A 17,691-nucleotide genomic window follows, 5' to 3' on the forward strand; every position below is an offset into this window, starting at 1 on the left:
ATGAAAAAAAAAACCTAGGCCTACAGTTTTTACTTTTTCGTCGTTCTTTTTAACCACATGCTGCCAGACGTGGCATGGAGTAAATTAGTTTGTAGCCGGGTAAATGTCAGTTCAGTGAGTAGTCACCCTTAAATTGAGTGTGTTTAAAGTTTTTAATACTGGGTGGTTTGACTTCCTGTCTTAGAATTCTTAAAGTCTATAAAACCATACGTTATTAAAACAGAAACTACGGAGCCTTGAATATTATATTTATTGATAATTAATGTTTTTCTAAACAAAATATAGCTAAAAAATGTTATACATCAGTCTGCATATTTCCCTCCCCTAAAAATAATGGATTAAGAAGCGTTTTTTCATAATGAAAATACCACCAGCGATTATCCGACCAATGAGTATTTGGTCGAACAAATGCATATCAACCAACCAACCAACCAGAACTAAATAGCCCTAATACACACACACACACACACACACACACACACACACACACACACACATATGCAAACACACACACAAACACACACACATGTGCGTATGCCCACAGGGAATCAATGTGGTGCTGTAATGATTAGAACATGTGACTTCACGGCTCGATCAGTCAAAAACAATTGTTGGTGAGCAGGAATGGGAATTCGATCTGCGTAACTAACCCAGTGTTTATTTCATTGTATTTTCTCTCGCCTTCTTAACGACATTCATCTGCAGTCTTGGCTTGATACATTGAGGTTCAGATTATGCGTATCAGCTCTCTATAGTCTGCTGTAATTATTTAAATCAAACTATGTGACCTGGTTTCTTGGATGGGACGCCCTCTTGTGTTTCCGCGACTATTAAGAAAACTCGTAAGTTTAAATTAATTGGTTTTGTGTTCTAGCACCAGAGAATGAAATATGAATCGAGGAGCGCCCTGAACGAGAACACGATTTGCAAATAGCAATGTAGCGTGAAGCATGTGTAGGGTTGGGGACGACGACACACCTGAGAGTGTCAAGCTCTCATGTTTAGTAATGGCACTCCTCGACACTGCACCGGTGTTTTAATGGCGGCGAAGCAGCAAGGGGATTGGCCCATATCAACACACGGGGGAAGTTCTTTTTCCAATTTTGACGATGTAAAGAATGCATTCGGCGAGTCTCACAGGTCGATGGAGTGAATAATTATGCATGAACCCGTGACACAGTGAAAATGAGTTTGGAGCCCAGGCAGTGTTGCCCGTGGCAGTGTCTTTGTTATTGATATATTCTCATTTGGGATGAAAGGCATACGGAATGGCGGCCAGGGCAGGCATGGAGGGGGCTACACCTGGCGAGACGGTGGCGCCAAGCCTGTATGTTTTAACACTCTGCAGGTTCCCTGGTGGTGCAGTCCTCGAGTGTTGATTTGGTCGGGGGTAACAGGGACATATTGCACCTAGTTGAGTTCAAATCACTCTAGGCAAATAATGACGGCGCCTCTTAATTTTTTCATTTTTTCTGGTATTTCCAGGGAGCTTCCAGAATAGTTTCGAGGGCGTTGTGGTTGGCTTTCTGTAGTGGGGGGGGGGGGTTGCTTGACCTTGTTCGGCTTTGGGGTGTGGAGCAGCTGATGCAAGGTCTGTGCTGGGTTTTGGCAGCTGAGGTTTTGTTTCAAAGATGATTTCACCACTTATTATACGGATGATGAATGCTTACTGATTGGCTGAGCACAGCACTAAGCGGGTCTATTCTCCTCAGGTTACGCTCACACCTGTCCACATTTCAGTGCTTGGAGAGCTGTCGTATTCAGCACCTCGTTCGTTGTGTGTGTTGATTTGTCGACGGGTTGTTCTTCTGGGGGCTGTGCGCAAGATATTAAGGGTGGTGATCGCATTATCATTTCATGGGTATATTTAAAATGCATGCTTCTTACAATTCTAGTAGTCAGCGAGTCATGCTAATTACAGTGCCTCAGTCATCTCCTATTGTGTTTTTGTCACCAAACTTAGCTTATTGCGGGCCTACGCTGTGTCACCACCGACTACACACTTCCTCCTCTCTGCTTCTACCACACGTTGTTCACTGCCCCCCACCATCTCCTGTATCACCTCACTCAGTGTTAGTTCAAAAAGCCAAATGCCGCACACACTTTGGAAGCTTAACTGTGCTTGACTCTCAAGTTAGTATATTAGGTGCCATCCACTCGGTACGCAAATTTATGAGTCTGTGTATGTGTATTTTAATGTGTATGTGTATGTGAGTATTTTTGAGTTTATCTGTAGTGTTAGTGTCTATGTATGCAAATATGGTGTATGTACATTAATGCATGTGCATAATTTTGCATATAAAGGAGTGAAAACAGATTGATAGCTCAGGCCTTTTCACACGAACAGACCCTAGATGAGGTGTAATTGGAATGCATTTACAATAAGCTTTGTGGAAAGTACCCTTCCAGTGTCATAGTATCTACATTCAAATCTTCCCCACTAACTCTCAGATGCCAGCTATCACCACACAGGCTGTCACAGCAAGCAATTAGCAAGGGTATTATTCCCGGTCCAAACATTAAGCAGACACAGTTACGTAGCCTCAGGGAATCAGCATTGGTGCACGCATTGGAGCTTATCCACGTGTCCACATTTTCTGGACCAGTAAAGAGTTGTTTGGTTTTTATGTTTGAAATTCACTCTACTTACAGTATGGCCGTTCAGAGATTGTTCTGCGTTGGACAGTGTAGACCTGGAGGATCCCATGATGACCAGAACCTCAATAATTAAACAGATGGTGGTGAAGGAGACACCTGCTGCCATCACGGTGAAGGTTAGCAGATGTATCTGTGGCTAATAGAGACACCAGAATGTCTTAATATCCTGGGTGTAATGATGGAAAGGCCTGGGGGACGAATGTAGCATTAAGAGCTCTCTGAATGATCATGCATCCCTATCACGCTGGAGCTAGATAAACGAAATCCAATTAGCCTCACGCAGTATGGAATTCATTTAGTAAAGCTTTTAGGAAAATGTTATTTTCTCAGATTTGCTTTCATCTTGTATGGAAAAAGAGTTTGAGAAAGATGACCCAGATGCATTATAGGTAGAACTAGCTGTTTTCTTTTTGTTACACAAATGGTTCTACTTAAATGGGCCAAATGTATCTCCTCTCACCCTGAGGTGTCTGAAGATGGAGCCACAGTTCTCACTACAGTACGTTTGTGAACATCCGTGTCTCACATGACACAGATCTTGGCACACATTGCTATGCAAACATCTTTGCAGAACTGCCTGCATTTCTTCCCCAACGTTATGTTAACGTACTCAAAAGGGGGTTGGATGGAAACCCCAAATATCCATCAACCGACGGGCAAATAAGGGAAAGAGAATCGGGACCCTGCTCCATTGATTATATTTTTGAAAAGCCATCTATCCATGTGAAAATTATGTTTTGCAATATCATTTTCACATGGATATGTTGGTGTATCACGACCAAGTGTAAATACAGTGTTTCGATTTTGTCGGGTGCAATCATTATATTTTTGTGTTTTGTGAACAAAACGAAACACTGTGCTCTTTCCCCGCTCACCCAATCGGTGATTACTTACTCCACAAAGAGGGAGGACTCATTGCTCTGTTATCAACCGACAAAAGGCCCATTTACGGTCTCTGGATCTCCAAGGGCCTTCGCATACGTGCAGGATGCAGAAGTTTAATTTGGCCTATAGAGGAGAGAAAATGGTTGTTTTTTTCAAAGAAACATAACAAGAATGCTTGGAAAAACACCTAATGAGAAAGTTGAAAGCCATCCTTGCCTTTCTTTTTTTAATCTCCGATTACAGAGCTACGCTAAATGTTTGTTTACTAATGCAGAGATACACTCAACCGTAACTGATAAGTCCTATCCTTTTTAGGAACCAGTTAATAGGAACATTGTAATGCCCACATTGTTATGCTTTACCACATTGTTATGCCCAATCATATTCAGGTGAATTATCTCCACTATGAAGGAGCAATCTTTCCTAACCATTAGGATTTTGACATTTCTCAGAGAGACTAACAAGGTCTATATATAGTAGACTTGTCAGAAATCATTAATAACCAAGCACAAAAACGTGTGACTGAGTGAAGTGAATTCAGGGTATTTAATATTGGCTGCCCTCAAATGAGGGCAGCCATCAAAATGCATATATTGGGGTGTTAAGGGACTTCAACTTTATATGGTAGGCTCCTTTGCTTAGAGGTATTTATGAGGGAAGTGAAGGAAAATATTTCAAAATGCGATTTTTTATGCATAAGGTCAGTTGACTTAATCTTTACTGGATGCATGGGCAGAGACAGAAACTCTATGAATCAGAAAGTCCATCACACATTCTACGTTTTCATGCTCAATTTTCCATGGTGGAAACAAATGATAGCCTACTTCCTGCAAATTTTAAAATAAGAGATGAAGATGTACAAACTCAACCTAAAGTACTGAAAATAATCACATCACACTGTCCACTATTGGGCCAACAGAACAATGATCAGGTCTATTCCTCTTTAGAGTTTAAATAAAAGACAACATTATTACACTCATATCAGAGCAGAGCAGAAGAAGTGCCTGCATTATCAGAAGATGGACCTATAGTCTGGAAATGGGCTTGTGTTTTACCGGATGGGGATTTCGAACGATGAGATTTGCTGGGGTTTTCGAGCGAGCTGATTGGCTGGGGTTCAGCCCAGTGGGTTATGGAGCGATCAGACCGGCACAGCTTTTACAGAGATCTGACCTGCGTGGGTTAGCAGTTGTAGTTTTCAGATACCTGAAAACTTGAAGTTATGAAGTATTAATACATTGTTACTTTGTCTAACTATAGGATGACACAAGAGGCTGTCACAACACAAATACACACATATATATATACATATATATATATTTACCTTATATATTATGGGATTAATAAAAAAAAAATAGCTATAAACTCAGTAAGATGCAATTAAGGTTGATGGCAACAACAACATTGTACGGCCAAATTTTAGAGCCTGTTGTTGTCTTTAGGTTAATTATCTGCATTGGTTGAAATGACATTGGCAATTATCCCTCCCCCCTGTTCCATGTGAGTACATAGACTGAAGGTGATGGACAGGCTAATTGGATGAGTGGAATGGATGGCAGACAACAATCAGGTGGGTCAGACATAAAGGCTGCTAGTGGAGTCTGACTTTATTTTTCCTCTGTGATAATTACAGTGACAATGTACCAACTGTGGTGAGGTTAGTCTTTCGCTAACACTGTGACCCAAATTAAGCTGTCTCTGACGCCTTTGTACAAGTCTACCATGATGTGACAATGGCTTCTGATTCCGGCATGACAGAATTATGTTTCAATAAGTGATGACCAGGTTGCTCGAATCAAGTTTTACAATGTCATACATATTCATCACGGTTCTTGTGCTCTCCACCAAAGAGACAGTGATTCTCCATTGCACGATTATTTATCATCGCGGTCTGAACTCTGCATTGGAAACATGGAAGATTTATTGGTGCATCATTCATATGATTCACCAATTTTAGTGCTGAAGTTGTATTCTTCTTATCTACCCCTCGATTGGAACCGGGAGGCAATTGTTTGATTGCATCAATGCTACACATCACACCATTCATTCAAAATTGATTTAACTGGTTTTTTTGACAGTAGGCAACTGCAGTGGCATTTAAAGGGAGGATGAGTAAGGTATAAACCAGAGTTAGAGTGCACCTCCTCTCTGCTTTGTTTACTAGCTGCTAGCTACACTCATGCTGCATGGAAAAACCTTCAAAAATTCTGCCGACAGATTCTTATTCCCCCATGTCCTTCTTTGAAGACATGAGGGTAACGAACTGTCCTGAGGTACAAATAAACCACCCAGAAGATGATTTTCAAAAGAGTTTTTAGGAAAGTATGACACTAAAAATAACCCTTATCAGTTTTCTTTATTACTTCATGCATATTAGACATTTGCAAATTAATCACCGAAATTGCTGCAATTTGATAAAGATAACTCACCAGCTCCTAAGATTGAATGTAATTTCTGACATTGTCCTCTCTGTCATTTCTTCTCTTGCAGGAATCTTTTGGACAGAGACACATTCTCCAAATCAGACCCACGTAAGTCAATAACATGATATCCATATTCAACACCGACATAGTTGAATAGAAAAGTTGGTGAGCAATCAGCAGTAAAGTGACGGAAAGGCATCTCAACCTCTCATTACATCTCGGCAAGTGAGCGGGTTCAGTGAGAATGCAACGCATTAACAGCCCTTTCATTTCACATGCATCCTCAGATTCTCTTTCAGCAAGCTTAACTGAGATTCAGTCCACCGCCACTGTTTCAAAGTGTTCTTTTAATAACCGCATTACATTTGCACAATGATGTGACAGGGCCCAGCTTACGAGAGCCTACGAAGTACCTTAAAGCATACAGGATATAGAAAGTCAGCCTTTGAATACAAATAGGCATCTTTCGGTAAGACGCCAAGCCACCATCTTGCGGGCCCCCAAGGCCTGCCATTACCCGCCTCCCCATTAAGCCATTACCGTACATGTGTCGTGGCAGAAGGCAAACACAGGAATCACTCCACAGAACGGGCTTGGGAGTCAAACACCTTTTATTTTTTCTTACCTTCAATTTTGGAGGTAAATAGCAACCAGGGGATAAATACCTCCCTGGAACTGATTTGTATTCTTGTGGAGGCATGGAGGCCCCCACAGGACGTGTGACAGGTCATGTTGCCCTTGTACGCACCCTTTCCCCGACTCCATCCCCCCCGACTTTACGAGTCAGGGCAGCCGTAGGAGCCGGGCGGACCCCCCTGTTAACAAACTGTTGTGTTTTAATTGCGTTGCGCTGCGTGACTTCCACCATAACCGGCTGTTCCTTGTTAACCCCTGGAGATCACGCCTAGAGCTTGACATGCACCAGTATCACATCCTCTTCCATACTACGTCAGGGTGTCAACGCAACAAGGTGTATTGTGGGGGATTTTGATGATGAGAGGTAAACAAATACAAAGCAAACAGCAAAAGTTGCCTTTTTACACGGTAACCGTGCATTCATATTTTACAGCTTGTAACTTTTTTATCGTCTATGAGATATGAATACAGCTGAAAAACGGTGGTTGATGGTCTGTGTTCTGCACTGTATAGCATGTTCTAGGAAAGAGCTTTGTTTATCATTTAATAAATCTCTCTTTCTATCCCTCTTTATCTCTCTGTCTCTCACTCTCTCTGTCGCTGGCTCAATCTCTGTGTCTCTCTCAGTGGTCGTACTGTACACCCAGGGAGTGGAGTGCAAACAGTGGAGAGAGGTAAGACATGACAGCCTTTTTTCTCTGCTGGCTCCAGTCTAGCTAGTCTCTCTCTTCTCCCCTCACCTGACCTAGTATCTGCCAGCAAAACCCTCCCCCCAGCGTCCTGCATTCCCCCAACACTGGCCAATCACTCAGCATTGATCAACCCTATAAATATTCATGCATTGCTGGGCCTGGCCGCCACTTATTCCACCATGTTAAACCGTCTGGGTGAGTCTTTGACGTTTGCCACAACCCGAAATAACCTAAACTTCTAGGGCATGGAGTGCTTGAGGATTCACACTTAAGATTATTTTTGGTAATCTCCAACCCCCCCCAACCATCTACTGAATGAGGAGGACGATCCAAGGTGATGTTTCTCCCTAGTGCTGCGGCCAGGCCCTGATGGGCTGATTAACATGCAGAGGAAACATGCGCCCGGTGACCTTTTCGCCTCGGCGTGACAGCAGGGAGGCTTTCGCTCAAACAAACACACCTATGGCATAGTAATGACACCGCTGCCCCTCATTATCGGGGGAGCTTGGTGTCAACCGAAACGCGCCCTGTAAAGGAGCAAAATGACAACGGGTGGCCAAACGGACAACCCACAGTTTATTTTTGTGTGTGCAGAAATGTGTTCGGCAAACCTACATCCAGCCGTCAAAAAAAATAACAATCCGTCGGCTCATTTAACTCCTCTCGCCTTCCTCCAGCTGTTTCTGGAGAAGATAAGACAGGTGATCAGTGCTTGGAATCACCTGTCGTGAATTCAGCTGTCTACTAATAGGGCCACTCCCCTTTCCTGTCTCCCCCGGTACAGACAGAGCTCCCACAAACCACAACTCCTCATGGCTGCTTGATCTCATTCTAGGGGGTCGACCAACACATGCTAGCAGAGTGCTAGCTCAAGCAGTGTCCCAGACGGCTAACTCACAGGCTTTGAAGGAGGCTGTCTCTGGGGATCTCTAACCCTAGCAGGGACACGACACTGTGAATGAGGGGAGAAAGGCACGGTGGTGGGGGTGGCTCGGTGTGCGGACTGAGCTTTGTTGCTTGCCTCTGACAGACGTTGTGTGTTTGGATCCTCTCCCCCGACAGAGGAGATGTGGCTGGTCTTAACCCGGCTCAATGTCACCACCGACTGTTATCCAATTATCCTCCACTACTGTATGTGCGACTGTGTGCGTGTGTGAGTGTGAGTATGTGTGTGAGTGTGAGTGCGTATGTGTATGCGTGTGTGTGTGTTAGTGTGTGTGTGTGTGTGTGTGTGTGTGTGTGTGTGTGTGTTTGTGTGTGCGTGTGTGTGTCTGTGTGTCTTTGGGTTTCCTATCCACTACCTGTCATTCACCCTCCTGCATGAGAACTGCGTTATTTTTCCTTCTTGGTTATTTTTAACACCCTCAGACAACACATACAAAACATTTGCCACCAAACCAAACAGAACACAATGCAAAGCATCCTCATGTCCTGAATGTTAGGTTCCAAAGCTTTAGTGCTGTCTATAATCTATAAATAATCTTGAATTTATGCCAGTCAATACTGGATACTGGCATATTGTGATGTATTGATGTTATGCTAGTTAGTTATCAACTGCATAATTGTCTGTCTACCAGCAGCTTGTCTATATACATTTTGTCACTAATCAGTATATCCAAACATTGCACAATGTAAACAATCATTATTCAGAGATTCACACTCCTTATAAAGTCCACTATATATTAGTTTGTTTTGGCAAGAGAAACCACACCATCATTCCTAACTCCTGTTAACAGGCATGGCACCTGTACTACTAATAAAATATCTCTACCCACAAATTAGACCACAATGTATACTCGTTAATACTAATGGATGGCAAGGTCTTGTATACAGCGTATTCCCCGCAGAAAGCTTTGATCTGACAGCTCATCATGTTGCGCGGCTCCGCTGGCCTAGTTATTCTGCTGTGCGTGTTATAAAGTAAGCACAAGTAAGTGGCGGGGGAGGGCGTGTGTGATTTCCTCGGGTGGCAATTCTTAGTTTCAGTGCTGACTCTTCTCCTTTCGCCGCTCAAATGGGCCTCAGAAGGCTGTGGATATGAGTTTGGCTCTCAGCCATCGGCGGGGCTCAAGACCCACAGATTCCCGGCTCTACTCCTCCTACCTGCCAAAGAAAAATGTGGAGTTAGCTTCCAAAAGAAGGACATCGGGATGAAGGGGGAAGCATAGCGTTCCACAACTTGGACTTAATTTAAGATTATGCGCTATACACTCTTTATATCTCCATAAACCCCCCGTGCCCACATTTGGTCATATGTACCTGCGCAAATGGATTTTGAACACCTGCGCATTAACCTGTCTCTAGCCAATGTTCAAGAATGTGTGAGTGATCTTCTGTGTGGGTTTATGTGTGTTTGTGTGTGCGTGTATGTGTGCCTCTTGCGTGGATCTGATGCCACCATAATCCCGCAGTTCCGCCTCCTCATTAAGCCTTAACTCCAATATTATTTATTCACTGTGTCAGTTTTCTGTACCACTTTCTACTTGGTATCATTTATTTATGCAGCTCAAAGTCAGTCCTCCCACCATGAATTATACATAATCTGGACACATTGAGTGTGCGCTTGTGCATGCCTGTGTGTGTGTGTGTGTGTGTGTGTGTGTGTGTATGTGTGTATGCATGTGTTGTTTTGTGTGTGTGTTGGCATGTATCTGCATGTGTGTGTGTCTGATTGTGTGTGTGTCTGATGGTGTCTGTTTTTGTGTATGTGTGTGTGTGTGTGTGTGTGTGGGGGCGTATACCTGTGCATGTGCGTGTGTGTGTGTGTGTGTGTGTGTGTGTGTGTGTGTGTGTGTGTGTGTGCGCATGTAAGTCAATGTGTGTCTGGGTTGGGGGGCGGGTTCACTGTTTCCCTATTGATTTAGTCTCTCCGCACATCACATCTTCCCAAGGTCTCGGCCCGTGACAGCACCGGGCCCGTGCTCCCCCTGCCCTCCTACCCCCCCCAACCCCCCCCTGCAGTCCTCCCCTCCTTCTTCCCCTCCTGCCGCCACACCACACGCAGGGCGGTATGTCATCTGCTAGTGTATCGTGTAGCGCGTGCTCCCGCGGGGTCTGACAGGGTGCGTCGAGAGGCTACGTTAAGGCCCCTCCATTCGGCTGATCAGCGTTAAAGGAGTGTGTCAGTGTCGCCGTAAATGGACGACTGAGTTATTAATGAATCCTGGGTAATTGGAGAACATATAGTGGTGCGGCTGCAGGTTGTACCATCGCTTATACAATAAGGAGGAAGCTTGGGGGTTGCAGAGGGGGGCTGGCATGGGTGTGATCATTAAGTGTTGCTCCAGTTGTGTCACCTCACAGGGTCGGGGGCGGGGGAGGGGAAGCTTGAGGATGAGGTAACGATGCAGTGGCTCAGGGTGTGATGTCGCACCTCTTGACGCTCTCCCTCTCTCTCTCGACTTACTTCCTCTCTCATTTTACATCTTTCCAATCCTCTCTCTGGCTCTCTGCTGTCTCTTGCATCCCTTTCCCTTTATCTCGCTCTCTCTTCCTCACTCTTCATCTCTCTCTCTCGCCCTCACTCTTCATCTCTCTCTCTCACCCTCACTCTTCATCTCTCTCGCTCTCTCTTCGTGTCTCTCTCTCTCCCTCGGTTCGGATCCAGTTCGGGAGGACGGAGGTGATAGACAACACGCTAAACCCGGACTTTGTCAGAAAGTACATCCTGGACTACTTCTTTGAGGAGAAGCAGAACCTGCGCTTTGACGTGTGAGTGAATCTGTTTGAAACTGGTCCTCTGAAGATGCACCGAGTCGGTGTGTGTGTGTTTCTCACGCGAGCAACTCCCACCACCACAACCTACACCAACCCTTCACTCAAACTCTCTCCCCCTTTTTCCCAAAGGCCTAGCATCTCAATCACTATTTCTCTCTCTCTTTTGCCTTTTTCTGTTTTCTCTCTCTCCTCCACTCTTTTTCAGTTCTCCACAAATTCACTCCCTTGCTACTACCTCAGCTCTCAGTCTCTTGCTTTATCTCTCTCTCTCTCTCTCTCTCTCCCTCTCTCTCCCTCTCTCCCTGTCCCTCTCTATCTCTCTCTCTATCTCTGAACACCAAGCACTTATTCATCCCCTCAGTACCTTGATTGTTAAGTGTTGGGGAAAGATATTTCATACAAAGTTTTAACCTCTATCTCTCTGCTGTCAGTAAGCCAAGCAAGCGTCTAATGATGCGTCCAGTGTGGATGAAGCCCCATGTCCGCTCTCTCCATTCCCCACCCACCCCCCTCTCCATGGCCAGAGATCAGTCGCCAGATCGGCACAGAGGGACTTCCTATTGAGCGCCCTGAGAATGAATAGGCAATCTTTTTCTTCAGTCTGCTCTTTCCCTCCCCTCTTCTCTCATCCTGAATAGATGAGCTCCACAGTGTCCCCCTCCCCCCCGGGTATATATACACTCAGATCTTGTCGAGCAGGACTCTGGGGATGTTTTTTAAGACTCTTCATTAATTCTTGTTTCTGAGTGATGCCACTGTGTGGCAGCAGCAGTGGTGGAGGTAACTTCCCTCACAATTAGTTTTCGTCCTCATTTACATGTCCCTTTGATCACCGAGCTGGGAGGAGGGACACCCTGAGCTTTCATTACCGCTATGCTAACTTTGAATGGCAGACGCTCTGACACTACACTCACTTTAATTAATCTCAAAACACACAATACACCTAATACCGAATAATAGTCTTGCTAAATGAGCAATTCATTGCGTTACTTTTCTGTTCAGCTGGCCCGTTTAATGACCCAGGTGTCCCCGACTCGAGTGTGGGGATGGAGAACAGTTCAGTGCCATTTGTTTGCAGTCTGGTGGATACTTGTTAGCGGCCTCTCGTGTGGTTTACCTCTGCTCTGTGCTCTGTGCTCTACCTGTTCTGTCTTCTTCTTTGTGATCTCAGGTACGATATTGATTCCAAAAGCCCAGATCTGGCAAAGCATGTAAGTAGAGGATAACTTCTGTTTGAGATATGCTATATATGTCAATGTATATGCAGTATACATGCAAAGTACATATATATGATATGCTTATATATATACAAAACATATATATATATATATATATGTATATATATATATAAATGATTGACTAGCATGGGCCTATGGATGAACTGTTTGTGCATGACTTCTGTGCTTTTGTTGTTTTATGCAAACCAAAATTTGCCACATCCAAATGTTCAAATATATTTTTTGAATAAGAGTGTTAACAAAAGAATCATCTGCCAAAACGTCTATTCTACCTATGCACTGTTCACATTCCGTGTGTGACAAATTCTCCACCTGAATAGCAGGTTTATGCATTCCCCTGTGACCTCATTTTTAATAAGAAATGAAGCCACCTTATCACAATCTTATCAAAGCTTTTCAAAAAACCTTTTCTGTACGCTGATGGCAATAATGCCGTTATTTAAAATTACCATTTCTCCAGCGTACATTTACACAGCTTATCCAATGGGAAATATATGACAATAAGATACTCTGACACTGTGACAAGTCACTGCATGAAGCCAGTGTGTGGGCATCGCTAACCCAATGTAGCCAGGTAATACTGAAGTTTTGGATGTATCTTTGACTGCAAAAGCTTTGATAACCAACCAACCTCCTCCTCATACTCCCGAAACACAGATGCACGCCAAGAATATATTTGATACCCTTGGTTTGCATACCAGCATAAAACTCATCATTATCTCACTTTTCATACCGTGGGGCAAACATTACTCTTTAATCACCTTGGTGTTTCAGACCTCCACACACATGGGACACTCTCCATTGCAGTTCCATATGAATCCCAATCTCTCTCTCAGTCTCTTTTTCTCTCTCTCCCTCTCTTTCTCTCTCGTCATTTTCTTTCTTCCTCTTTTTATGACTCCCAATCCACTCATACCACCATTCCCGTTTGATGGATCTCTTTCTCTCTTTCTCTCCCTCACGCTCTCATTTTCTCACTCTTGCACTTGTTTTTTGATGACGGCCGGTATTTGAGTCTTGTGCCTTCTGTTCCACTTGTTGTGTCGATGCTGCTGCCTGGTGTCTTTCTCTTACTCCTCCTCCTCCTCCTCCTCCTCCTTTCTACCTCCTCCTCTTCCTCCTCCTCTACCTCGGAAGTCGGCCGACCTTAACGTACGTGTCTGCTCAGAAGTCTTTTATTTTATTTTTTACTTTGGTACAAATGCATACAGACAATGCTTTAAACTCCTCATCGACTTGCTGTCCTTGTTGCTCTACTGCAATCTTTGCCTGATCCTCTTTCCCTAATTCCCCATCCCACCTTCGCACCCTTGGTTCCCTCGGGCCATCCAAAACGACAGGACTTCCTGGGACAGGTGTACTGTACGCTGGGCGAGATCGTGGGCTCCCCTGCCAGTCGCCTGGAGAAGCCCCTGGGGTAAGTTGGACTTCGTCTGGTTTCCGTTTCTAATTTGCTCCATGAGAACTTCCTGAGAAGTTTTACGTATAGCTGAATGAAATACAGTCGGTACCCTGGGAGAGGAGTGTTAGATCTGAGGTCAAACAATCATGGCTGAACTTGCTCCCAAAACATGAAGTAATCCAATGAGGTTTTATTGTGAAATTGGGGAGAAAATAAAACAACACTTGGACAATGTCCTCCAAATTCTTTCCTTTATGAGACTTTCTGAAACATTACATGTTTTTACCACTTTCACTATATATTGCATTTGTTTGGGCGGTAAGCCTGTGATAAACAGCCTTCTGTGCGGTGCATTTGCTCTGTGAGATTAGGCTTGTGTGTGGTGGTACAGAGGGGGTAATTGAACATGACCGGGGGCTTCCTCAATGCAATTTCTTTCATTAGAGAGGCAATCTACCATGGGAAGTTGATAGAACTCAGCCGCGCCATAGCACCATACTAAGCCCTGCAGCCAGCCCAGAGTAATGTGCTACTTTCTGAGATTTGCATGTTTACAGTAGCTTACGTAGCTTATGAGTCTCAACAGAAGTGGAAGAAGTAAAAGAAGGACAACTGATAGATTGTGTGTGTGTGTGTGTGTGTGTGTGGGATGTGTGAGTGGGTGAGTGAGTATGTGTGTTTGTGTGTGGGTGTGGGTGTGATAGTTTGTGTCCATTCGTCTCTTTGTCTGCACACAGTACTATTTACTTTAAGTAATCCAGGAAATGCTTTGGCTTCTTGCTCAAGGATGCATGCAGTTAGGTTGTGGACATTGAACCTAGATTCCTTTCGGTTGTGAGTCAAACACCCTAGTCAACAATGCCCTATCAAACCACAGTACTGTTGGTTTTTCATTACCTAACATAACACACAGAAAGATAGCAGAGTGTGTGTTTGTGTGTGTGGAAGTGGATGCTTGGATAGTTGTGTGCATGCATGTGTTTTGTGTATATTTTAAGAGAGTTAGCATGGAGACATGCATAACACAACTGTGGAACTTTGAAGCTGTCTGGCAACTCGTTCTACTCTGTTTTCACTGCAGTACAGCTGAACAGAAGTGTTTTTCTGGCACTGCGTCTGTATGCCCTGCCAGAGAGACTCGTAGGGACGGGGGATTGTATAGCCGGGCGCCCTTCAGTGTTGAATAGGAGGATTCAGAGGACGAGAGGCTAAAGACGAAAGGCTGCCGACTCTCTGAAGTCAATCCATGGCAGGAGAAAGCTTAAGAGCCAAAAAGGGTGTTATCAATGCACCACAAGAAGGTGACCCTCGCCTTAAATGACCACACCACAGTCCTTTTAGCCTTTGGTCGGTATCAGAGATTCTTTGAGAAAAGGCTGTGTGCGTGGCTGTAAGGCTGAGACGAATATGAGTACCCTCGTGTCTGGGCTAGCATTCGTTTTTAAAGCGTCCAATAGAACGTGTGGAAGAGCGGAGTGGAAGACATTACACCCCAATGCGTTCCCTCAATCTGTTGTTGTGGAGTAGTTTAGTAATTTAGCAAACATCAACAGGATTCAATGTTTTGGCAAATGTGTATCTTCTTATTAAGGTGAACACTTAAAAAGGTAAGATATGGTGACAAACACTAAAATCCACACACTTTATTAGGGTATGCTCAGAGTCTTCATCCAAGAGGGATTCTCCAATAATGGCAAAAATCACACCACTGTGAGTCATTAAAGGCTAGCTACCTAGTTTTAGTATTCAACTGCTTACTGAATGGCTCTTGAGATGGAAATATATAATGCTGAAACAAATGAGATATTTCATATACATGTTGTGCTCTGCACTAGCCTGAAATCGCCAGAACAATGCGCAAATGCATATTAGTTTGGAACGTCTCAGCGAATTTCAATTTCCAAGCGGCTTATCAACACACGCAGACCAAATGGCCTCTGGACACAAACTGATCTGCCAGTCAGAGCAACAGAAATGTGACACATCAGTGGCCGCAATATTTGTTGTTTAAGAGAATGCCTGGACAACACTCCCATAGGGCTCTCCTTTGTGCAGTCATCATAGTTATCCCGCCCCTGATTAGATAATCGGTTGTGATTGGCCCGGCCCAGGTCAGGTTTGCTGGAAATCTGGCTGAACAGGTGGGCGGCTGGATATGAGATGCATATGCCTGAGGAAATAGAGCAGGAGCTTGTAGATATGTCTGGCTGAATAGCTGTAGGAAAATAGTTACACCCAGAAAATTGATGCTTTACAGATGAATACACGAACAACACAAATATAAACCCCTGTGGTATTAAACTGTAGTGCAGCAGTTTCAACGGGTCCAAAGGAGCCTTTTCATTGTGTGGCCTTTTTTTATATGCAGTACAAAACAGCATAAAATACTATGATGAAATGATCCTGTTTTTATGAACAACTATGAAATATGAACGACTTTTACAACACATCTCATTAAGTAGAAAAACCAATAAAGTACAAAATGCTGCAGAGTTATGGCTGTCAATGTGTCTCTCCATCGCCCTTCATGGGTAATGGAGTTTACCCCCCCCCCTCCAGCTCCCTTGTTTTGTATCTCATCGTTGATTGATCTGCAGTTGTCTAACCGCTATGGGCTTCACATCCTTCTCTATGCCCATGACAACCTGCCATTACAGCATATCCCTCTGAACTGGGGAGATGGAGGCACCCATCCACCATGGAAACGAGTTAGCCATGGCCAAATGAGTCCCAAGCCAAGCTTTAGCCTGCGTCCACTGACCTGTTTAAGAAGCAAAAACAGAGCCTCTCTTTATGGCATGTCCCCCATTCATCCGCTCTCGTATTTCGATTAGGTATGCTCTCCCCACTTGATCTGCTTTTCTTCCTGTATTCCCTAAGCTTCTTCTTTCAAATATTGATGTGCTCCTAATGTGCACTTATGTCCTCCCACACATAATGCAGGTACACACGAGCACACACAGACACACACACACACACACACACACGCATCCATGCACACACACACACACACACACACACACACACACACACACAAAAACACACACACACACATGCACAAACACACGCACACACAAACACACGCATCCATGCACACACACACACACACACACACACACACACACACACAAAAACACACACACACACACACACACACACATGCACAAACACACGCACACACAAACACACGCACACACACAAACACACAATCTCGCGAAGGCGTTTATTTACTATAATTGCCATTCCCACTGATGAACAGGAGACAGTTTGTTTTGCGTAATAGAGATAAATGTCAGAGCTTGAATTTCTTGTGGTTGATAAAGTGAGAACAATAAACACATTGCAAAGGGATAGGCTGTACATCTAGCATGTGTTTCAGAACATAATTATGTCCCCGACATTTCTACCTGAGGAAGCGACGAGATGTATGTACAGCATTACATGTATGTGGAAGACATTTTTACATTAGAAAGGGAATGCTAATTGCACTCAACTGATATGTTTATGGCCTGAGGGGTAGAGGCGTGAGGGGTGGGCGGTGAAAAAATAAGGCTGTGTAGGTAGAATGAGAACCGGGTTCATTACGCTGATGGCAGTAACCTTTCCCATGGACGTAAGGAGGATATTACAGCACACATTGGAGCACAGCAGAGCAACATTACCATGTCAAAGCCATTACCCATAATGTGTCCTACATCCTGGTGAAACCATAGTATACACCGCCGGGGTGGCACTGCTGCTACAACCGCCACCGGCCAATGGGAATAGGGTCCATAAAAATACAGGACATGTAGATTGTAACATGAACGAAATGGCTGGCTGATGTACATGGACTATACATTGCATTCATGCTGGTTTGACACCAGCGTAGCAACTGACTAGCACTGTGCCGAAGTGGAAGCATTTCACTGCATGGCAGAAGAACATACTGTAGAAACAGCATTCAAAAGAGTAGGGTGGTTTCACTCTATGTATATTGGCGGAATAAGGCGTTCACTTGATTGAAGTGCAATCAGATATTCTTCAGTGGAGTTCAATCT

At 44.2% G+C, this 17,691-nt stretch overlaps 1 protein-coding gene across 1 annotated transcript in view; it reads left to right on the forward strand.

Annotated features, from left to right (window-relative positions):
- The window catches only part of cpne5a (copine Va), a gene marked incomplete at its 3' end in the record, with an annotated part of 58,469 nt that overhangs the window by 4,066 nt on the left and 36,712 nt on the right, over positions 1-17,691 (forward strand). The window contains exons 2-7 of the mRNA XM_079742074.1: positions 6,034-6,074; positions 7,230-7,276; positions 10,902-11,005; positions 12,183-12,222; positions 13,387-13,401; positions 13,590-13,666. Coding sequence (XP_079598200.1) covers positions 6,034-6,074; positions 7,230-7,276; positions 10,902-11,005; positions 12,183-12,222; positions 13,387-13,401; positions 13,590-13,666 — 324 coding nt within the window. The remainder of the gene's footprint in view (positions 1-6,033; positions 6,075-7,229; positions 7,277-10,901; positions 11,006-12,182; positions 12,223-13,386; positions 13,402-13,589; positions 13,667-17,691) is intronic.

The sequence above is a fragment of the Pollachius pollachius genome, assembly GCF_949987615.1.
Source record: "Pollachius pollachius genome assembly, chromosome: 8".
NCBI lineage: Eukaryota > Metazoa > Chordata > Actinopteri > Gadiformes > Gadidae > Pollachius > Pollachius pollachius.